The sequence below is a fragment of the Seriola dumerili genome, unplaced genomic scaffold, assembly GCF_002260705.1.
Source record: "Seriola dumerili isolate Sdu_G_001 unplaced genomic scaffold, Sdu_1.0 BDQW01000544.1, whole genome shotgun sequence".
Classification (NCBI taxonomy): Eukaryota; Metazoa; Chordata; class Actinopteri; order Carangiformes; family Carangidae; genus Seriola; species Seriola dumerili.
Genome location: NW_019174799.1, coordinates 320674 through 344666, shown reverse-complemented (window position 1 = coordinate 344666; position 23993 = coordinate 320674). Strand labels below are relative to the sequence as shown.

The 23993-nt window shown below is 43.9% G+C and overlaps 1 protein-coding gene across 1 annotated transcript in view; it reads right to left on the bottom strand.

Annotated features, from left to right (window-relative positions):
* Positions 1 to 35: 35 nt before the first annotated feature.
* LOC111235931 (TBC1 domain family member 2A-like) overlaps positions 36 to 23993 on the bottom strand; it is a 25282-nt gene continuing 1324 nt past the window's right edge. The window contains exons 3-18 of the mRNA XM_022764507.1: positions 10861 to 11821; positions 10601 to 10706; positions 8696 to 8816; positions 7613 to 7716; positions 6815 to 7071; positions 6176 to 6445; positions 5920 to 6048; positions 5689 to 5799; positions 5377 to 5549; positions 4479 to 4590; positions 4190 to 4390; positions 3864 to 4051; positions 3609 to 3729; positions 2583 to 2768; positions 2013 to 2134; positions 36 to 1874 (exon numbers count right to left, since the gene is read on the bottom strand). Coding sequence (XP_022620228.1) covers positions 1673 to 1874; positions 2013 to 2134; positions 2583 to 2768; positions 3609 to 3729; positions 3864 to 4051; positions 4190 to 4390; positions 4479 to 4590; positions 5377 to 5549; positions 5689 to 5799; positions 5920 to 6048; positions 6176 to 6445; positions 6815 to 7071; positions 7613 to 7716; positions 8696 to 8816; positions 10601 to 10706; positions 10861 to 11821 — 3364 coding nt within the window. The 3' untranslated portion in view covers positions 36 to 1672. The remainder of the gene's footprint in view (positions 1875 to 2012; positions 2135 to 2582; positions 2769 to 3608; positions 3730 to 3863; positions 4052 to 4189; positions 4391 to 4478; positions 4591 to 5376; positions 5550 to 5688; positions 5800 to 5919; positions 6049 to 6175; positions 6446 to 6814; positions 7072 to 7612; positions 7717 to 8695; positions 8817 to 10600; positions 10707 to 10860; positions 11822 to 23993) is intronic.

Here is a 23993-nt window from a genome sequence, read left to right as displayed (position 1 = left end):
ATATTTATGTACAAAAATACAGATGTGTACAACAACAATACAAAAACATTAACCAGCAGTTCAGTGGTTATCAGGTGAAAATAAACAGTTCACGACACAGTGAAAACAGACTCACTGTGGTCAACAAACACTCAGAGTTGAAGTTATTCATGAACTTCATTCTTATTAAAAACTCTGATTCAGTTTCTACTTGTTATTATTTGGAACCTTATGAAGGCAGAAAGTTAACACTTCTGTTAGCCAATGTTAGCAGCTAAGCTTATATTAGCATTAGCGTTTTTTATCTCAGTAATTTTGAGTTAGTGGCCTCTAGCATCTCCTGTTTATGAAATGACAACATTAGCTGACAGAGGGTTAAATAAAACTTTTTATCTCAGAATAGATGTGCTAGTTAGCATGAAGCTAACAGCGCTAACAGTGGTTTCAGATCATCAGCTGTAAGAAAAAAAGGTTGAGGACAGTTTATCTTTTTTTATCAGGAGACGTCTCCAACTGTTGCAGGACATCTGGACACAGATCCATTCATAAACTGCTTATTAACATTTACAGCTACAGACCTGATGGATTATTATTCATTAACATTTATAGGTGGTTTATTACAAATTGAGAAATTCATTACCCTTTGTTGACTTGATGGTTGGGAGACATCTCCAATGAATTAATGATAAAAAGACAGATTCTCTGCAGGAGGAGGATTTACCACAACCTGGCAACACAGAACTGGTTCTTATTGATGATTCATAATGATCTATAAAGCATAAGTAAAAGAATGTGGTACCATCAGCTGTTTGTGTTCAATAAACAACAATTTGCTGATAACGAAGAGAAAGTTCACTCCTTGTTCAGTTTGACCTCTGACCTCTGTTCACTGAGAGAACTGCTTCCTGTGCAACACAATAAGTCACAAAGCTGTTTTAATCCAACAGGTCAAATAAATAACAAATAAAACTTTAACCCTAAAACGTTGAAGAACATTGAAGAACATTGAAGAACGTTGAAGAACGTCATCATACACGTCAACAGAATGAAAAATATCAACATATTTCTGTAAGAACACAGTTACAACGTTCAAACTGGTACTGGTAAACTTCACTCAGGTACAAAACACCTGAGTGATGTCATCTGTTGTTTGTTGTTCAGACCTGCAGCAGCAGGTACATGTAGTGTGGAAGTTCAGCTGTAGTGGGGTCAGAGTACTGATACAGATCATTTACTGCAGTAACAGTAGAAACACTATTACGAAAGAAAGTCATGAATACTTAATAAAAGTAATAGTTTCAAAATAAAGTACCAACAGTCAAAGTACTCATTATGCAGAATGGACCATTTCAGAGTAATGTGTTATATGACTGGATGATAATTACTGATGCATTAGTTTGTTCATCACTTTAATGTTGCAGCTGATTTGAAAGTTTTTTAACTGCAGTTATCACATACATGTGTAGCAGGGAATGGAAATACTCAAGTGAAGTACAAGTACCTCAGAAATGTACTTAAGTAAATGTACTCAGCTGCTGAAGACAGATGTTAAAGTTGACACCAGGTGGAGGTGGTTGATTACGACCTGAAACAGCTGAAGCTTCAGTTTCTGAACAGGTCACTGAAGACGAGACTGAAACTGAACCAAAGTCCACGACGTCATGTCGCCAAACCAGAGGACGACCCTGTGACATCACAGCTCCTCGTCGTCCTCGCTCACCATGGTGTCCAGCTCTTTGTCTTTACGCTCAGCGCTCTCAGTCATGAACTCCCTCTGCTGCTCCTCCAGCTCTCGCAGCTCGCCCTGCAGGCGCTCCAGGTGAAGCGCTCGCCGGTTCCTCAGCAGGCGGCCGGGGAACGGGTTCATGTCACTGAAGGCGATGGTGGTCAGCTTCCTGCACGGCATTACACACATTAAACATAAAAGATTTCAATAATCACACAGGTACAGGACAAAACCTTTGATGTATGAACACAAATGATGATGATGTGAGGGTTCAGGTGAGACCAAGTGAGACCAGGTGAGTCCCTACCTGCCGTCAGAGATGGTCTTGGTGAAGAAGCGCAGGTACTGGTAGATCTCCACGCTGTCACGGATCTTCAGGATGTTGTCCTCTTTGTATTTGAAGAGAGCCAGAGCGTACCTGAAGATCACCTGTAACAGGAGCCACACAGGTAACGTCTGAGAAACACACCTCTGTTAGTCTAAGACACAACTCTCCAAGTCTGAGAGACACACATCTGTAAGTCTGAGAGACACACCTCTCCAGGTCTGAGAAACACACCTATCTAAGTCTGAGAGACACACCTCTCCAGGTCCAAGAAACACACCTCTCTAGGTCTGAGAAACACACCTCTCTAAGCCTGAGAGACACACCTCTCCAGGTCCGAGAAACACACCTATCTAAGTCTGAGAGACACACCTCTCCAGGTCCAAGAAACACACCTCTCTAGGTCTGAGAAACACACCTCTCTAAGTCTGAGAGACACACCTCTCCAGGTCAGATGCACTCAGGTCTTTGTCTTTAGACTCAGTTCTGTCTCTGTTGTGTGTCTCTGTTGTGTGTCTGTTGTGTGTCTGTTGTGTGTCTCTGTGTCGGTACCTTGGTGCCCTCGTACAGGAAGGCGTCCCACAGCGGCAGCAGGATGTCACTGGGCAGACTCTCCACAAAAACCACCAGGAACCAGTTGAAGGTGATCAGAGAAACGTCGATGCTGTGATCCTCAAAGTGAGACGCCAGCCGGGGAAGCTTCTCCGCCAGGAAGTCCTTCAGCACCCGCTGGTCTGCCTGAACACACAGATACGTCGATCAGTAACCTGATCAGTCAATAACTGATCAATCAGTAATGCTGATCAATCAAGGAAAGATTTCCTGTATCTCTCCCAGAATGCACATGGGCTGTGTAGCCTTCGATCACCATCTCTCAGAGGCAGATGACTGTTCTCTGTTCTCCTCCTCCTCCCACCTCTACACCAAACCACTGACCATTGACCAGTGACAGGTGGACAGGTGAACAGGAGACAGCTCCGTCCCTGAACTACTCACCACCATGTCAGACACAGCGCTGCGTTCATGTCAGCAGGAAAATCTGAACTTCACACATTTAAGTAAAAAAAGTCAACTCTAAGATATCACGTCAACTGTTTGTGAATGAGTGAGCACTCAACTAACTAACTATAACTAACTAACTAACTAACTAACTAACTAACTAACTAACTAACTAACTAACTAACTAACTAACTAACCTATAACAAAAATAAATAAATCCACAAACTAAACTATACCTAATTAATATAACTAACCTTTAACTAACTAACTAACCTATATATAATTGAACTATAACTAACTAACTGACTAACTAACTAACCTATGACTAACTTAACTATAACTAACTAACAAACCTATATCTAAATGAACTATAACTAACTAACCTATGACTAACTAGTCTATAACTAACTAACTAACTAACTAATTAACTAACTAGCTTGCTTTAAAATACATTTTAACTCCATGACAACAGATGTTTTTATCAGCATCGTGAGAATTCTGAATGTATTGTATCATGTGGTCACCTGACTGAAGGCACAGGTGAACAGAGGACAGGTGAGCAGGTGAGTGTTTCCTGACCTGAGAGGCCACCAGGTTCTTGGTGTAGTAGTCCTGAGGCATGATGGCTTCAACCACGGCCACCAGACAATAGAAGGCGTCTTCTTCACTCTGGAGGACCAGCAGAGCAATGGCCGCCAACCTGAGAGACACATCACATGATATATCACATGATCACAAGACAGAGAGTCTGCAGCAGAGTCCATCTCCTCCAGATGTTCTCCAGTCCAGTTTAAACATCTGGAAGGTTCTGCACCTGTGTGAACGTGTGTTTACCTGTTGAGTCCCTGGCAGTAGCCGATGGCAGGGTTGTGCCAGGAGAAGGCCAATAGGATGCGGCGGAGCTGCTGGAGGGCGGGGCTGGAGGGTGAGGAGAAGTGCTGATTGGTTGTCAGGGTGCGGTGCAGGTCCAGCTGGATCTGCCTGGAGGCCGGATGAGGAGACGTGTGACTCTTTTCACACAGCTGGAAACACAACAGCTGTTAACAACATGCTCCTCTCAGTTCTTCAGGAACCTGGAGATCTTAAGGAACCTACATCCAGATGTGACACATGACACTCTGGACAGGTGTGGACAGGTGTGACTGGAAGCATACTTTTACCTGTTGGTAGTGCTGTGGGTGGCGGTCTCTGATGGTCCTGGTTCTGGCTCGGACCATCCAGCGCCACATTCTCTGCCGGTACTCCTGAGGAACGCCGCCACGCAGCAGACCTTTGAGCTCCGGGGAGGAACAGAGGTTGTCATCCGACCTGCCGGCGAGGTACTGAGCCCAGCGACTCAGCAGGGGGCGCTCTACCCCGTCCTGCAGGAGACACCAGAGACGGACTGTGAGTGGGTTTTACTTCTGCTGGTTCTGCCTAATTAGTCAACTCCCAGACCCGAGTGCAGACCTGGTGCAGCAGGTTGTGTGAGCGGATCTCCAGAGCCTGGATCTTTGCCAGCAGCTTCATGTCCTCCACCTCGTAGTCCGGGATGATCTTAAAGCCGTACTCGTCGTGATCCCTGAGGACACAACACACACAGCTACATGAAGAACATACAGGGTGTGTTGTAGGTGTGAGCTGGTGAACCTGGGACTGAGATCTTCACTCCATCATGTGGAGATAGCGTGCGGTGTTGGTGCTCAGTAAACACAGGTGTTATCACCTGTATAACTCATGGATGGTGACTGCAGGTGTGGGGATTGTTCTGTGGTTTGTTTTTTGGAGACAAGTAGTCAAACGTGTTAGAGTTATAAACCAGAGTCTCCAGAGCTGTTTACCAGGAGACAGGTCAATCAATAAATAAATCAATAAATCAATCAATAAATAAATAATAACTCCAACATATCCTCACAAACATGTGGATCTGCTCTGAGCTTCAGGGACTGATCTCCACCTGTCTGTGCTGGTTTAATGTAATGAGGGACGTTTACTCTGTTGAATCTTAAATCAAAACAAACTGAACAGTTGAAATATTCCTCCTTCCTTTATGTTGTGTGTCTGCGGAGGTTTATTTTCACTCTGTGCTCCTTGGTTTCCTTTTGTACGGTGGCCCTGAAGCTCAACACACTGCAGCTGAAGAAAACACGCACATGAGCTGCAGATACTCACAACACAACAGGAAGTGTTTCCAGGGGACGATAAAAAGTGATGAGGGTTTATTATTATACAGTGTAACTAACAAGTGCATCCCAGCGGGTTCATCACCTTTTAGTGTCCCCTGGAAACACTTCCTGTTGTGCAGCTCATGTGTTGTCAAACTGATGAAGATGTTTTCTGAGTGATGATGATGATGATGAGTTCGTACCAGGCCGTGCTGAGTTTGATGATGCTCTTGAACTCTCCTTTCAGAGCGTCCTCGATCATCTTCTGGACGGCCCCACGCTGGACCGGATCCAGAGATTTGGTCTCCTGCAGCTTGCGCAGGACGCCCAGGTAACGGCTCTCCACCTGACAGTTACTGGCCTCCAGGTAGGCACACTGCAGCCAATCAGAGGGCAGGAAACAGAGAGTCAAACTCCAAACGACAGAAAACACCACAGAAGAAGAAAAACACCAGGAGGACATTCACAGCGATGGAACTAGGTCCCAGTGTCCCCAGTGTTCCCAGTTGACCCACCTTCACCATCAGACTCTTCTCCTGCTCGGAGCTGTTCCTCCACAGTTTAGTCAGCTGGTAGATCTCAGAGTTCAAGAACTTGTTCTGGGTCTTATACGCCTCAATGTCGTCCTGAAGGAGAGGACACACAGTTTAACAGCTGATCCGGATTACTGTCGGCCCTGACTCTGTAGACAGCACCCTTGTGTGTACCCATATGGTTCATGTGGTTTAAAGAGTTTCACTTTTCACCTTCAGGTTCTCGATTTCCTGCTCAAGCGGTCTGAAGGTCTGAGAGTCCAGATCGCCACCAGAGGATGATTCGAGGATCCGTGAGTCGAACAGACAGGCGGTCACCTGATCAGACAGCTTGATGATCACCTGACAGCAAACAAGTGTCACGTCAGTCACACAGGAACCAGGAGGAGGAAGGAGCATGACCACGACTAACACACACGACCATGAAACTATGAATCTGTTTTAGGGCGCTCCTCAGGTGTGACCTCACCTCCTGCTTGGCGTCGTTCTTCTCCATCAGCATCCTGATGTTCTCCTGCAGCTCGGCCAGCTGTGCGTCTCTCTGAGCCAGACTCCTCCTCATGACCTCGGCCTCGGCCTTCGCCTCCTCCAGCCGGCCGCGCAGGTCGGCCGCCTGCCGCTCGCGGTGTCGCAGCAGCTCCAGACGCTCCTGCTCGCCCTTCTCCGCCAAAAACTCTGCACATGTCCGTTTCTCCAGCTGAGCCGCCTCCAAGGCTTTGTGGAGGATCCACACCAGCTCCTGGACAGTTCCGTCACAGTATCAGTGTTATCATTATCATCGTTAGTATTGATAATGTGGAGAAAGACACTATTGGCAGACTTATTGATAATCGAAGAAGTGTGTCTGTTAACTGTTGAGAAAAAGCGTTTTGCTGCTACGTCATCGAGGCTCCATGACTGTAGTTTACTTATGTGGTCGTAGTGACGGGTCACTTGTGGAATTAATCGTGAGTTGACTTGAGACTGTAATAAAAGTCAGGATGGAAAAACACGACCGGCAGCTGTGAACTTTACAAAACAGGACAAAACAAACTACAGTGTGTGTTGATGACATTTTCATCAGTAATCAATAAACTGTCAATTATCGGATCACTGAGTGACTGATCACCTTTTGAGCTTTGACTTCCTCCATCAGCATCTGTTTCTCCTGCTGGAGGCGGGATGACCGGTCTGAGGACGAGGACGTGTCTCGTTGGAGGGCGGGCAGGGTGGAGGAGCTGCGGCTCTTCGTCTTCCTGCTCCGGCTGTCAAACAGGGCTGGGGACTTCCTGTCCTCCGCCGGGAACACCTGACCCGCTGGATCAGCTGATGGGAGGGGAGTGGAGGGTGTCGAAGGGTCAGCAGGATTCCTGGGGGCAGGAGGGACTGACATGGGACGGGGGGGTTGAACTATGAGTGTATGATAACATTAATGTCAGGTAAATCAGTGAAACATGTCAAAATCACCTGAGAAGTGACATTAACCCAAGTTATGTTCCAAGTAAAGATCAACAAGTCCCAGGTCAAGATCAATAAGTCCTGATGTGATGAGACTTGTTTGAATCAAGACTACCTTACTTCAGTACATTTACAGAAATAATGAATTATTTGCATTATTTTCACATAAACTTAATAACATTCAACATCAAACTGATCATGTTTGTCTTGGTTTGTTATATCAGTGACACTGTTACAGTCATTTGTAGTACTGTAGTTTCTACTGTAGTCAGGAGCAGTGCTGTAGTTTCTACTGTAGTCAGGAGCAGTACTGTGGTTTCTACTGTAGTGAGGAGCAGTACTGTGGTTTCTACTGTAGTCAGGAGCAGTACTGTAGTTTCTACTGTAGTCAGGAGCAGTACTGTGGTTTCTACTGTAGTCAGGAGCAGTACTGTAGTCATTACTGTAGTACAGTACGTACTGGTAGTGCTGGTGTCTGCAGAGCTCGGGTGAATCCACGGTGGAGCTTCTACTCGAAACACGCTCTGACTCCACTCCTGAGACGACCTCTTCCGAAGACTGTGGACAGAGTTTCTGTACACAGAAGAATAAAATGATCTTTTTATAATCACCAACAACATGACGAACCGAGGATCATGGGAAACACAGTCGTACTTTGTTCCTTGTCATAATGATGGAAGCGTCACCATCGAACTCTACTGACACCGCTCTGATATTTTAAAGTCTCATTGACATGAACAGAAGAAGACATGTTCTAGCTCATTCGTCCCGACCACCAGAGATGGTATGTAGTAACTGGATAAGCATTGTGCGTATTCAATTCAATTTTATTTGTATAGCGCCAAATTACAACAACAAAGCGGCAGAAAGCTGCAAATACTGTGACATACTACAACAACGTCACATGTGACCTGGGTGTCGCAAGCAACCTGATAAAAGCAGCAGCAGTCGTCTCCTTTTGATCTTCTCGTCTAGACTAGCAGGTCATGTATGTTGTTAGCGTTAGCGTCGGTGCTTGACCGCCTCTGCCAGCTGCCGGCAACGTTTTGTCCCCCAGACGCTGCGCAGTCTGAGCTCTTCTCCACTAGGAGTTTAACTGAAACTCAGACCACAAAGCGTTAGAGTTTCCAGGTAAGCAGCCACTTTGATTTTGCTGGCAGGTGTACCTTGCTGCCATTTAATGCCCCCGCTCTTTGCCTCATATTGTGTGCTTGTGGTTTCCATCTTGACCGACCAGTCTCACTGAGGTGTTTTCACCTTGTTACGACGACTGCGTCGACTGTTTTTTCGTTCACAGACTGAGAAACTGAAGTGTGATGAACCTTCGTCTCTGACAGGGGACACATTGGCCCCTGGGTTTGTCCAGATTAAGGCCCCTGCCCTCTCTGCTGCTGCTGTCCCTGCCATTTCAGAGCGGCCACTCCAGACCTGTGATGAGTGATCGCCTAGCTACTTCTCCTTTAACTTGAATGGGAAAGCGGTGTGAGATGTTTGGAGCCCATTATATATCTATAATGTTTAACTGCACAGATCAGCAGCTGAGGTCACTCACTGGAGCTCGATGAGCGGATGTTTGATTGACATGTTAGCGAGCGGCGTTCGTTGTGACGGTACATTGGCCGCCTCCTCCCCCACCAGACCCAGAGGGCTCTTCAACACTGGCAGGAAGTCGTCTGCAGAAACAGGAAATAAAATTCAGTTTTTAAATGTCTTCAGTCTGACACCTGGATATAAACCATCCACACGAAACCTTCACCAACACAGATACCTGACAGGATTTCCCTGTTTGTAACATTTACTATTTCATTTTATATCATTATATTATTATTTATAGATCATTTACTACTACTTATGTTGTATTATTTATATTAATTGTATTTATAATTCTTTTTTTTTACAATTTAATTTTCATATTTTTTATGTTTTTAAATTTTTTATATAATTTTCATTGTACTATTTTTTATTTAATTTATTTTTGTACAATTACAATTTATCATTTTTTCCATTTTACTTATTTTTTATATTTTATATAATATAATATTTATATTTTACTATTTATTTTTTATATTTTATATATTTTTATATTGTTTTTATATATTTTTAAAAATATTTTCATATTATATATTATACATATCCATGATGTGTCCTGCAGCTGCTGTCCTGATTTAATTATTATGGAAGTGACTCATGAATCTGAAGACACATGGCTGTTTTTAACTGTTTTTGATGTTTGTTACTGGTTGGGTTGCTCTTTGGTTGAGGTGCTGGTCTCTGAAGCCAAACAACAGGAAATGATCGTCAGCTCCACAGAGCAACATCACAACCAGTTTCCTGCCACCCACCAGTCCAAATGTTCCTCTGGTTCTCTGCCAAGGACCAGCAGCAGAAACAGCTGACCTGTCTTCTGCCACCAGTTTAACCAGTCAGTCTGAACAGTGACACCAGTTTAACACCACATCAGAGAGGTTGATACCTGCAGACTGAGCTAGTTTTGGAGAGAGAGACAGGTGGAGGACAGGTAGAGACAGGTGGTATGTCCCATTAAAGTGGATTAAAAGGATTCTGAATGAAGCTGTGCAGCCTCTGTTTCCTCTGATGGAGGAGGTGTAGGTCACACTGAATCATATCAACATGTCTGTGGTCTGATCTGACTCAGTGATGAGTCATAGGAGGAGGTTCCCAGCTTCTGACACTTGTCCTGTTGGGAAAGTGTCCCTGAGATACCGTCAGTCAGAGGAGGGGACAGTAACCCTCCCTAAAGAAACATGATATAATCCCATTAAAGCAGAAGGTGAGAAAGAAAAAGACCTCCGGAGCAGCTGATCGTCCTCTGTCCTATCAGACGCCTCGAGGCAGTCAGCGATTCTCAGTTAACATTTTTCACTGTGTCTGACAGAGTTTTGAGGAAAAGTGAGTCAGAGTGTGCAGTCTGTGATCCCGAGACACTCCCTCGCCTGGAGGAAGGATTTCCCAACTCTCTCTGGAGGGAGTCTTACCACAGGACCCGCCCACTTCCTGACTGGGGGAAAAGGTCACGAGGAGGTGGTACGACTGGATGAGTCTCAAACACAGGAAAAGACTTCACACAGTTACAGATTAAAACCAGTCAGAGCTGACAGGTGACTGTGACTGAAACATACAGTATATTCAACTTAGCAAGTAACCAGTTAAACCACCATCAGACCAGTTAAAGCACCATCAGACCAGTTAAACCACCATCAGTTAAACCATCATCAGACCAGTTAAACCACCATCAGACCAGTTAAACCATCATCAGACCAGTTAAACCATCATCAGACCAGTTAAACCACCATCAGTTAAACCATCATCAGACCAGTTAAACCACCATCAGACCAGTTAAACCATCATCAGACCAGTTAAACCATCATCAGACCAGTTAAACCATCATCAGACCAGTTGTCTGAGACACAGCTGACTGTGATCGGTTGTTTCTCACCTGTGTTGTTGTTTGTTGGGTCTGGACAGGTGGACGTCTGTCTGTGCTGCCAGCGTTTCACCTGCAGCTGCTGCAGCCAATAGAGCATCAGCTCCTGAGTCACAGCCTGTGGGTGGGGGAGGGGTGGGGGGTGGTGGTAGTGGTGGTGGTGGGGGGGTAACAACAGGTGACCCCTGAGATTAAGTGGTACGGCTAACGGAAGCAAACAGCAACAACTGTCTCAGTGGCTGAGACGGTCCTGGTCTACCTGTCCCCTTTACCTTGAGTATGAAGGTGCGTTCAGGTGTCTTGATGTGGAAGGTGCCGCTCTCGGCCTTCAGGGGGTAGGTGAAGGTGGCGCAGCTCAGCTCCACCCGGCCGAGCGGCGTGACATCCTGCGGCGTCCGGTAGTAGAACAGCTGGTTCTTCTTCTCCTCGTAGGTGAACCAGCGCTGCTTCCAGGCCCTCAGGGGCCCCCCCTGCTTCTGCAGGAAGCCACATAGTTTGGGCTCCGGAGGGCAGGGCGGCACCTGGTCACAGAACGCCTCGATGGTCGGGGGCGGAGCCAGGGTTGACACCTCAGTCGGATGTCCAGTCAAAGACAAAACCTGCGGAGGAGACAGGTGGTTCTGCTGGACTACAGGAGGACCAGGAGGAGCTGGATCTTGGTCTTTGGACTCCTTCTGGTTTTGTTCATCGAATGATGAACTGAAAGCAGTTAAGTCCTTTGTGGGCTGGGGGCGGGCCTCTTCAGTTCTCGGGTTTGTGAGACAAAGATCGTTCTGGGTTTGGTGTTCCTGAGGGTCACCTGAGTTTTGTTCATGTCTCAGACAAAGAGGATCTCCTGGTTTCTTTTGATCTGTACAGAGAGGATCTGGTTTCGGTGAGTCTGGTTCGGTTGGAGAAGGTTGATCTGGTTTCGGTTTGACAACAAGAGGTTCTGGTTCAGCTGGAGAGGGTTTTTCTGGATTTGGTACCACAGGAGAGTCTTCTGGTCTCTGTTTCTCTGTCGGAAGGTTCTGGTGGTTTGTGTGTTCGGTGACATCCAGCCGGTCTGGTTCCTCTTCAGTCCGTTGGGTCTCTGCAGGACTCTGGTGTTTCTGAGACCCAGGCAGACTGCCTGACTCTGAGCTCTGCTGGTCTTCCTCAGCTGGTCGCAGCATCTCCTCGTTAGCGTGGACAGGAAGTGAGCGAGACGAGGCAGCGGTGGGATTTCCTGCTGAGCCACTTCCATTCATCCTGCTGAAGAAAAAAACAGAGAAGAAGAGGAAGACGAAGGAGGGAAAGAAACTTAAACATGTTTGTGATCTTCAGTACTTGATTAACTTGATGACAATCAAACGCACCTTTACATTCTTAAAATTCATTCTGATATTTTTCATGTTCAGTTGATTCATTTGAACTCATTTTAAAATGGTTCAAATTGAATATTTCTGCATTTCATTTCATGTCTAACTTGATGAAACTGAGTCTGAATAAATACTGTGATACTAACACCATGACACTGAATAAGCAGGATGTTTATTAGTAAAACTTTATTTAAACACTGGTGTTTCACTGCAGCGAAGAGCTTGACTTCCTGTTCTGTCAGGCTGGAAACAAACTGAAGGTTCACAGGAAATTATCTCCACAATAATGAGACATAATGACAGGAAGTGCCTCCGATCCAGGGGAGCGAAACCCTCCACACCCCGCCCTGACTCTGACCTGGATCATGAACCCAGTCTGAATCTGCTTTTGCGGGACCAGGTCTCGTGGCAGCAGGTTAAGCAATGTTGTCCAGCTCCTCCTGGGGGACCCCGAGGCGTTCGATCCGGGGTGTTCTGGGTCCACCTCGAGGGTCTCCCACCAGGTGCATGTGTCCAGATCAAGAGGTCTGGCTCCTTCCAACATGCCCCCCATCACCCCCACCCACCACCCCTGGTTCCTGATCCCTCAAATATAACTGACCTACATCTACATATATGTAATAAAAATTGTTTGCTGTTGTCTTCTTTATCTGACTTATAAACAAGCTGATTTCGAGAACAAAAGAAATGAATCAGATAACCACAAGTTCCAGCTCTGATTCAGATCAACACCTCAGTATCAGACCGCTGTGACCTGCACTGTATTTGATTACTAGATCATTAGATTATGGATTATAGATCAGACATTGAAAAAAAACAAAACACTAAACGTCAGTGTGAGACTGTGATTCTCACCTAATAAATTAAAGTTTACACACACTGACAGAAACACAGCGTAACACCAGCTGTCTGGACAGGAAGTGATGAAATACCTCATTGTTTCAGAAAAGCTGCTTACAGTCAATGAGCGCCATTCATATACACACACACACACACGACACACACAACACACACACACACACAGATTCTAGAAATAGAATAGAAAAGAATAGAATACCTGACTTAATTTTACCTAACTCACATGCTGAAGGATTTTTAGCGGCAGTTAATATTTATCTTACATCGTTGTGTGTTGCTGCTTTTACTGAAGTAAAGGATCTGAGTACTTTCTCCACTGTAGTACAGCACAGTATTTATACATGTTTATTGAAGTTTTTATAAATACTCGCAGTACAGTACTCTCGTTTAGTACTCGTGACAGATAAATGTACAATGCCAGTAAGAAGTATACAAGAAGTTAAAATAACTTAATAAGTGTGTTGTTAAAAATACAAATGTATTACTTCAAGTACAGTACTGGACTAAATGTACTGAGTTAGTGCTCAGCATGGCCACCCTGTGCAGAACAACACCACCTGAGCCAACTTACCTGAAAGGGGCGTGGCCTGAACAGACAACCTGGATCCTGTTTGCTTTGCAGCTGCAGCAGAGCGCAGCTTCTCTCCAGCCTTAGAGCACAGCTTTTTCCTCTCTTCTTTTCTTCTTGCTTGTCTTTTTCTGTTTTGTTGTCCTTCTCCTTCTTCTTCTCCTTCTTGTTGATTTTGTTTTCTTCTTCTTCTCTGGTTTCTCCAGTTTGTGTCTCTTTTTCTCGCTGTCCTCCTCTCCTCTTCCTGATCTTCCCTGCCAGCACCGCTCACACTTTTTGCTCAACACAGTCACCGCACACCGCAATACCACCACACGACTTCCGTTTTTTTTATTTCCAAAATAAGAGCGCTTTTAAAAAATAACTTTTCAAAGTAAAGTGATGTATCTTCATTTCAGCTTCTCAGATTGTCCTTAAATGTATAACACTTGATGTACGGGGAGCGTGTAGTCTCTCGTTAACTTTGACATCTTCACAGTTTTGATTTTGAAAGATGTTCTAGCAGTAAACTACATTTACATAGTCGCGTTACACTTCCATATTTATAATTGTAAATGTTGAAACACAGACTCTGTTTCATGCACAGATCCACCAGGAGAAAGAAACGAGACCAGTAGTTTTAACGCATGTGAGTCCACAGTCCAGTTTCTGTGATGTCGTAAAAAACACAATTGGATTGTTTCGATAGTTGGTTATATTCCAGATAACAGAAGGATCTTCATACTGCCTGCCTCCTTGGCTGGTTCCTACTATGGGAACACATGAGATCCTTCAGTCGCTTTGGTTTGAGGGGAAACATTCACAAAAACAATAAAATCTTTGGTGCACAGTACTTCTGTTTTCATAAGGAAATATTTTATCTTTTTCAAAAGACAACAGAGACGTGATTTTTTCTTTCTTTCTCTTTACCTGCCTCGAGACGGCATACAAGATCTATAAGTGAACTGAGGCTTAGCCTACTGGCTGCCACCCCCAGTAATTCATCCACTCGCGTCTTCTATATCACAACGCTGATAGATACAATTCTACAGAGTACGCACTAATTAACATTAGACAATCGTGAAACTGCATGAGCACATTATACTTAATAGTTACATGTTCTTTTAAATAAAAAAACAAACCAAAAAAAGAAAAGACGTCACGGAACCTTTACTACTGAACCTGCCCTATCGTTCTCCATCCGGAGATCCTACAATATCAGGTGGTATCATTTCCGCACTACCAGGTCGGCTTGTATTGCCCCGCCCCCGTCTAGTCAGTAAAAGCAATTAATCGTTAGTATTAATTTTTGCTAGCGTCCGGGTTGTCCCTGTTCTGAATACGTTTGGCAATTCTAATTTACACCAAGCAATTCATAAACATTAACGCAGTCGGTCGATTTAATCACGCGGGAATAAGTTTTCTGTAGAAAAATACAAACATGCAATGCCGAAGCATCTGATGCGATGTTGGTTGAACTCCGGAGCGCTTGCGGCGTGCTAGTGAAGCCGTGCTATATCATGGATCCATTACTGTTGTACCGTGTAGACTGGGGTTACACGTGGAGCGGTGGCATAGGTCTAGCTAAACGGGAGCAGAGGAGAGTGAGCAGACACAACAATCACCAACCCTAAGAAGACAGAGAGAGAGAGAGAGAGAGACGTGGATCCAGAACGAACCCGGAGATCTTTTAACTTTATATTTTTAACCGAGCCAGATGTTAGATAAAAAGCCAGTGAAAAATGAACCTGAACCGTCTCGGAGAGTAAGTTTGGCCCGCTGAAAGTTGAGAAGGTACCTTATTATGGAACAGTGGTAACAATGTATGATAGCACACGCTGAGAGACGTTGTAACTCTGATATGTATCCCCGCAACACAGCTTGGCACACGACAGAGAAGGATAGGAGGAGTAGAAAAAACAACTATGGAAAGTAACAGAGGGAGGTTTTGTGTGAAAAGACACATACGCTGTCTGGTTTAATAGTTTGCCCTGAAGCGGTTACGTCGTGTTGGTGTTTTTAATCTCGTTAATAAACGGACTGAAATCCAGCAGCCAATAAGGTTTGGTAAAAAGATGATGTATTCGTGCGATGGGAAAGAAAGCCCGGTCCCTCTACTTCAAAGAGAGAGAAGAGGGGTACGTTTTGGTTTTAGTGTCCTCATTCAAAAACTGTTAACTGCGATCTGCTCACAGTATTTTGTCCATGTCTAATAAAATTCACAATGAGGTACCGCATTTAATACGGTTAAAGGAAATGTGTGGAAACCCAAATGTTCTCTTTTTTTTGACACTATTTAAAGAAGAATGGAAGAATCTCTAAAGTTCCCCTCAAGAGCAGAGCGAAGTGAAGATAGATACTGGTGGCTTGGCTTGTGGGTTTCCCAAAACTGTGGTCCCAGGACATTGGAAACGATGGCCTCTACGAATCAAAAACAAATTCCTAACATAGACAGTGGCCCTGCAGAGAGGTAATAGTAAGATTTTTGAAATTCCATGCCTTGGATTTTTGAGGGGAAATGTGACACTAAAATTATTTCAGAAAGTCATGTTGAATATTCTATCTTTTGGGTTTGAATTTAGTTTAAATGAAGGAGGAGAATTAAAAATGAGATAGAGGTGAGAAAAAGGTGAGAATTCAACAATTCAAGAGAGAAGTTGAAGGCATCAATCATTATTATTGTTTTCATTATATTAAAATTCTTCATTTAAAACAGGTATCTCAGACCTGTGGGTACAAAAATAGACATGCAAAGTTTAATACATAGACACACACATAAGAATTCATCAGGACATTGAAAATAGATAACACACAGATTGTATATACATGAGTGCAACCTTTGATTGTGTCCCAGTGAGAAGAGAAGAATGTAACTTGTATCACTTGAATGGCAGCGTAGTGCGTTGAAAACCGTGTTTTTTCCGGTTCATCTATATAAACTATTTTAGTGTTTTGGTGTGGTGTTTCTTCCTCCTGTGGTTAAATTGGCCAAAAAATACCATCTTATGTGGGCTTCATGTGAAGATATTTCCAGCAGCTCCCAGTGACTGCCAGAAAAACATTTAATTGATTTTGACACTATTAAGACGTTCACTGTTCACTCCCCCTCAGGATTTAGAGTGACAGCTGATCTTTGTAGCTCAGTTGAGGTTTTGTGGATGAGGACACGAGCTGTCGCTTCAAGTTCCCAAACTCATTTGCAACCCGCCACACTAATTCCTTCAAAACTGTTGTTGGTTGACGGCCGTTTGACGTGCTCCTGGGCAGAAGGATTGAGTGTGGTGAAATAGTGTTGTAGACCAAGCTTGTACAGGTGCTGCTTGCTCCTCTGTTTTCTGCTGCCTCACCACCTGTGCGGCAAGCAGCAGAGTGAGTCCTACAGGTTTGTTACTGAGTTATGTCCCCAAATGTCTGAGAGTGAAGTTGATTGACGAAGTTATAACCATCGGTTCGACCGAGTGTTGGACTTTAACCATTGGCCGTTGCTCTATTCAAAAAACTGAACCGTCATATTTTTTGCTTGAAAAACTGACTTAAACGATTGATTTTCTTTCAATTGATCAAGCAACTGATCAATGAATCGTCGTTGCAGCTGTAGTGTATTTATTAACTGTGTTTATGAGTCTGACACAGTTTGCGGAACACGTCTTGCTGTTGAAATGATTTAGCTCCAGTTTGTTGGAACTGGTTCGCCACTGACTGGAATCACAGCAGGGGAATCGAACTATAATCGTTTTCAGCATGAAAAGATCTGATGAAAATGTGCAGCATGAAAACATTCAATACGATCTAAGACAGAAAAATTGAAGAACAGGTAAGAGGCCCGTCCTGTAGAGGTGATGGGTGATGTTTGGTGTTTGGTGGTTTGGTTGGTTTTGTCTGTCTGGATGTTTGCGGTCTTGAAACCAGCACTGAACCACTGAGCTTTTAATAGCTCTTTTCACCACGTGGAAACCAAACAGCACAGACTCACTTTAAACTAAGCTTTCATTTAGGACCCAAAGTGACTATTTACACAAATAGTTCCCCATGACTTTATAAATGACTTTTTTTCCTGTTTGCTGATTGTTATTTGTCTGATTATGGTGTTTCAAAGGAGATCTGAATCTCAGAGAATATCTGATTGAATAAAGATTTAGGAAAATTTATTTATAAGCTCCACCAGTTCAAAGTTTTTTCAAACTAAATGTAGCGCCCTGTTTGTTAATGGTATGTTTTATGTCTTGTTGTCATCACCTGGTATGTTTGTTGTTTTCTTTCTGCTGAAGATGGAGACGATCGCTGCTGTGTTTTCTGAACTCACATCTTGGCTCCTGTGTTTCAGGTTCCTGTGCTGTGTAGATGCACGGTCTACAAGCTGTTCCGGCCTCTGCATGTGCTGGTGGCTGGTCTCTCTGCTCTGGCGGCAGCTTCAGCTGTTCAGGTGAAATGTCCTCCAGCACGAAGACAGGACGCCTTCCCCCAGCAAACAGCCGCCGCCGCCCTGCCCTTCTGACAGTCAGGCGTCTGCAGCTGACGACCCCCTGGGGTCCTCACAAACTCGCCCTGATCATCCGCCGTTCAGAGAGGCGCTTTCGAGGAGCTTGCTTGGTCTTTGTTCCCTTCATGCACACGTATGCCTCAACAAGGAAGAAGAATCCGCCACAAGATCATCGTCATCGAACCAGGTGGATCACTACAGTGAAGAAATCACTGACAACACAGAATGAAAGGAGATCACTGTTAGTCTCTGAGGCGCGTTTTGGTCAGCCTCTCTAACGTCTGAGGAAGAATCAGGAGGAGAATCCATCTTTTAAAGCAAACAACAACAGTCACCCACTATTTATTCGACAATATTAATTCTGCACATGGAGGAAAAAATGATAATGAATTTAGCAGATATGTCATTTAATGTAAAGGATTCTGTTGTATTACAAAGTCAGGCCTTTTTGTTGACACATGGATAAATCACTTTGACCATTTTCATCAATTTGAGTACTTCATTAAATGTAATTTAATTTATATAATTATATAAGGAGGACTAACGGGGTCAGTCTGTTCATTTCTGGTTGGTAGTGCCGCTAACAACGCCCTCTCAACAGACACAGGGTGTATCTGCTTTGTAACAGTGAACGCTCCTCCAGCATAACCAAGGTACATATTGTAAAAACAAAAATAGATTTTCCATTATAAAAAAATGATGGATTCATCTACCTCTGTAAATCTTTGATTGAGCACAGTGTAATTAAGAAGTGACTTTTTTGATAAGTAGCAATTCTTAAAAAGGCTTTTTCAAAAAATACAAGTCCCATTGAGTTACTTGGGTTCTAAGTTAACACACAGACCCATGTAAACAGATTACTTGTAAATTCATCATTTCAGTTTTGGACTAAAAGTGCCAAATGAATGTAATGTAACGTCAGTAGTCTGACCTGGGACCAGCTGAAATTAGGAGTGAGGCCGATGGACGGATGTCTGGGCTACGTGGCTCGTATCTCTCTGGATATTTATTTAAAGACATCCACGGAATCAAACAGCCTGACAGAAATCCAAGCTTGCAGAGAGAGCGACGTGTTTTGTCCACCTCTGCTGTTTCACAGATTTAACCGAGCGCTCTCATCAACGGTGGGTACATGGAGAGTGGGAACGACACGGACTACCACTGGCGATGCACGACGTGGACTTGCTGCCACTCTGAACAGCGCTCTGGACTACGGCTTCCCGAGGACGGGCCTTTCCACTGGAACCTCTCCACCGAACTGCACCCGCCTCTACCAACTACAAGCACCTACATAGGAGGAATCACCTGCTGTGCTGCACCAAGAAACGCATTACCTAACAATATGGTACTGATTTTAGCTTCTTCTGGCCTTAAGCAAAGCTTTAAGTTCTCCAGCACCGTAAGGCTGTTATAAACTAGATAATTTAATATGTCTTTTCTGTGTGTGTTTTTTTAAACTGTCAACATAGCAAGAAGTATGGCTTTATATAAATAAATAAATGTATATTTTTATTATTATTAATATATAAACCTGTTTGCACTTGGCCTTAGTGAAGTGTCAGCTCAATAATGATTGGTTGGCTGGCGCTACTTTGAAACAAGCTTGCATATGAAACAAGCTGTTGGTTTTTTGTTCATATCATGGATCAAATCTCTAGGACTGATTTAATCAATGGTTTGACAACGATCTAGTCTATTATGTCTTCATCGTCCATTTAGAGACTGACGAGGAAACGAGCGTTAAAGTTTAAACAGCCGTGTTGGATACGTTCTGTTTGTCTTTATGGCTTTGAAAGTTGTTGCTTGGACTTGGGACTCAGTTACCAGACTCTGGTTTCCCACCTGCGGGAAGTCGGGAATAAGTATGATGTGTTTTCCTCCATTTGAACCTTTGAAGTTAACGTGAGATTCACGTGTAGAAATTAGATTTTGTGTTTTTGTCTTTTGAAACAAGGTCGTGAACATGGAACCACAGCCCGACATCGAACCATCAGGCACAGACATTTCCTAGCTATTAAGCCCGTACTCGTATGTAAGTGACATGATTTGATCCACCACGATGCGAGCTCTTTAACCTGGGTGTGAATTTACCTGCTGGCTAACACTCTGGATGTGCAGGAGCAACTCGCACCTGCTTCTGCAATCTGCAGTCCTTTGCGTCCGTTGAAGATTTAATGCTCCCTGTTTCTTTTTTTATTTGGCAGTGTAACGGGATGTCGAAACAGCGGTTCTGGGATTGGGCAGAAAGACGCACAGATGGTTCTACAGACGACCCATGGAAAATCCCTGAACTCCAGGGTTCACCAAAAGCGTCTCTTATGCTCCGACAATAAGTAGGAGCAGGTCCACATGCAGGTGAGAAAGCTGTAATCCTCTGGAAGGAGGACAGCTTCTCTTTTTCTTTCTCCATGTCGTTTACTCAGACCAGAATCAAAAGATGAAACGTGAGGATCCTGGAAAAATAATAGTTATTCATCACTACATTTAAAACGATCTTGCTCATATCCAAGTCACAATAATGAATTTAGATTGAACTAGTTTTTATACAGTTTAACATCATTAAAGACCAGTACTTTCGTTGAAATGTTTGGATATAAATTATTCAGTAATTTCCTGACCTGATCATGTGGTTAAACTCTTAAAATAATAAAGGCTAAATAAGTGGTCAGTCAGAGGTTGAACATGAATGCGTCGTTGTGTCTCTGCAGCTGTTCAGGCCGAGCGCGGCATCAACTACAGGATACTAAAACCTTCCTCCACACTCCCCGACCCGGCTGGAGAGAAGAGAGACCAGAAGAGAGGTCGCAAAAAACTCAGAAACAGGTACAGCGCTCATGGTCATCATGTTACAGCACAGTAGAGCTCACACCGTCTCACTCTGCTCCTGTTACTGCTACACCGAACAACTAGGAACCCTTAAGTGGTTTATTCATGCACATGTTTGAATCCAAACAACGCGCTTAAACTGGAAGTGACTTCTGCATGTTGCTTAAAAATCAGAAACATCCAGAGAATCTGAAGGTAGGTGTTCTAACAAAGTTAATCTTAAATTCGTCGAGCGTTTCAAGCAAGCGTCATTGTTTGTTCTAAAATCATGACGCTTCTGAACAAATAAATCAGAAAAATAAGATTAAACAGCTTTGAAGGTGGTGAACGAAAGTCGAGTCAGACGCACGCGTTTATATCGTAGACGTGTTGATTGGTTAAAAACAAATTCAAACTTCTCAAAACTCTTCTTTTCTGTAACGATCCGACGCTTGGGATGTAAAGACGCGCGAGCGCACACACACCGACTCCACCCTGTGAGCTGAAGAACGCCCGAACGAAGAAGTTCAAGCTAGATATGGCGAATGACTCGGCAGTGGCACCTACAATAAACAACTTGCACCGAATCTATCTGTACCACAAAATCTCGTCCACAACTTACCTAATGCGTAAATGACCCAGCTGTACTGTAATAAATCACTCTCTCATCCTGAACATAATCCACAAAAATCAATCAGAATTCAACGCTGAAAATGAAACCCCTCCCTCCCCTCCCTGTAGGAGCAGTTTAAGTGTGGATCCCGGAGGCGGGGGCCGGACTAACCTTCCGTTACCAGGTGGAGTCCAGACAGGGAAATGACCCGTTCAGCGGGGCTCCCCTGCAGCGTCATCAACACTAAACTGCGAGCACTGTGACCAGGAGCAGACCCCGCATGGTGTTCTTCTGGCGTAGACTCTGAGGTCCAGTCCTGGTTGTTCTGGAGGACGTATCAGAGGGTTTTTCAAACTGGCAGCCACTGCACGATCTCTTAGGGAAAAGACTCAGTTTTGCCTTCAAGTTTTTGCTGCTTTTTATGGACGTTACTGATGGGACCTGCAGTGGGAAAATCCCCCTCAGTCAAACCAAACGTGCGAAGCAAACACAACCAGCCTGGAGCTTAAAATCACAGAGAGTAAACAAAACTACATTTCCCTCTTATCAGGTATATACTCAACAATAAAACTGCTGTTCCATAGCACAGGTAGAAATTGACTGCTGACAGTTTCCTACCCTGTCAAACGCGGTCAGTTCAGTAACAGAACAGTAAAACCTCCAACAGCATTAATGTGAGAGGAACTGGAACTGCTCCTGGTCTGAACTCATCTGATGAAACTCACCTGAACTGACCTGAAACAGTTTGCGTGTCTGACCTCAACACTCCGTGCAAGCGATGGAGATGGACTGTTACACCGAGCCAAACCAGGACTTGAGCTCATGTCAAACAGACAAGCATGACCAAACCTGAGCTGTTTCAGTTCTGTTAGTTCTTCTTTGGTACCTGTCGGCCATGCGCGTGTTGATGCAAAACTTAGTCTTTTTTTATTTTTTATTTTTTAATTGGGCTTGTGCAAATGGCAGCAGAGATGGTCGAAGACGGCTGCCGACGACGCATGTTTTCACCAGAAGTTCGGCACACGCCTGTGCCGTCACACCGTCACATCCAGATGGGTTTCTTTAAGCTTTTATCCATCAAAAATATAAAATGAATCGAGTGCTCGCAGGATTTCTGACTGACTAACCTCCAGAGTTGTATCTCATCTGTTTATCTTATTCCCGCCGACACTGTTAAACTGAAGAGAGTGAAGTCTGAAACTCGTTCTGTTCGGTGTTTTTACTTTTTTACCACTATGTTCCTTTTTCTAATAGAGGGCACTTGAATTAGCCAAAGAAAAAAAAATTGGAAGACGTTTTTCAATTGTGACTCCTGTGCCCTTCTGGTGTCTAATAATTCACAAAACTTTTTCTCTTAACTAACCGAGCAGATGGCGCCGTTGAGATTTGGAATTTTGCCAGTTATGAAATACGAAGTCATTATTATAGAGGACAACATCCACCTAGTTTCTTTTCTTTGATGAATGCAGAGTTTCTTCAAAGTGAAACTGCAGCCAAACTAAGTCAAACCAGCCTCAACTCAACTCAACTGTAGGCAAGACTCGACATTCTCCGAGATAGCTTGGGCCGAGCAGGCATGATGAACTTCATGAATATAAACCCATGAACAACAATATAATTGATCTCCTCTACATCAGACTTTTCAAAATAAAATAAGAGATATCCTCAGAATCACAGTGCAGGCAGGTTTATTACGTGTTCTTCGGCAACAAGGAACACCAGACGTGTAAAAGTCGATCTGACATTGAGAACGCCACACACCCAGTTCTAACTAAAACGTTTATTTGCCAGCAAATAAAAAGGCTAATAAGATCATCCCAAATGAAAAGGTAAATCATGACAAAAAACCTCCTCAAAAAATAAAAAATGTTTTACAGGTTCACTTTTGTGTACTTGACCGGTAATTGTCGAGAACGTGTCACTGCAGTTCCTTTTAATCAGAAAGAAAAGGGGTCGAAAATGACTTTAGCCAAGTTTGGAAAATTCGTTACAAAGTTCCCAGTCCTCGTTACCATGAGAATACTTGTTTGTTGCATGGGAAGCCCGGTATGAGACGGACCTTCCTTTGTCACAACTCACATACTTCAACATAAAATCGAACTGACATAAATGACTGATGTCAAGTATAAACTCAGTCTAGCTTTTTAGATTAAGTGTTCGAGAGGGCTGCTGTCACAGTGTCCTTCTGGGTTCTCTGGTTGTAGTGTTCCTGCGTCGGCCTCCAGAGAAGGCTTCTAGAGTTTTAAAGGCGATGGCTTAATACAGACCACGATGTCATACGATTAATTTCCCAAGACGAGAATCTCGACTGGTGCCATGGTTTACAAATTCAGATATTTATATAAATCTGACTCTATAAAAAATGTCCTCGCTGTTTCTTCTTCTCATAACCAGTTGATGTTCTTTGAGATGCAACGAAGCTTTTCATGGACGACTACCCAACGAGGCCATGACCAGCGGTGGGACTGCACTGGAGCCCACTCAGCTAGCACCACGACAAGCTAACTTAGCTATTAGTGAATGTAAACTGCTCTTGCCTCTGTTCAGCCCCAACCCCCCCTTAGTTACTGTTGCTACCACATGAGACTGTAATATAAAAATGGATCGTTGACGCCGCCGCGTCTGGAAAATTGAAGCAAGTGCGGAAGGCGCTTGCCCCAACTTGTCACCTATCGAATTTGTGTACCTCCAGTAAATGTTTTCCATTGCTGCTCATGTATCCTGAATTTGGTAGTGTCTGAAGTCTATCTCTCTCTCTGGTG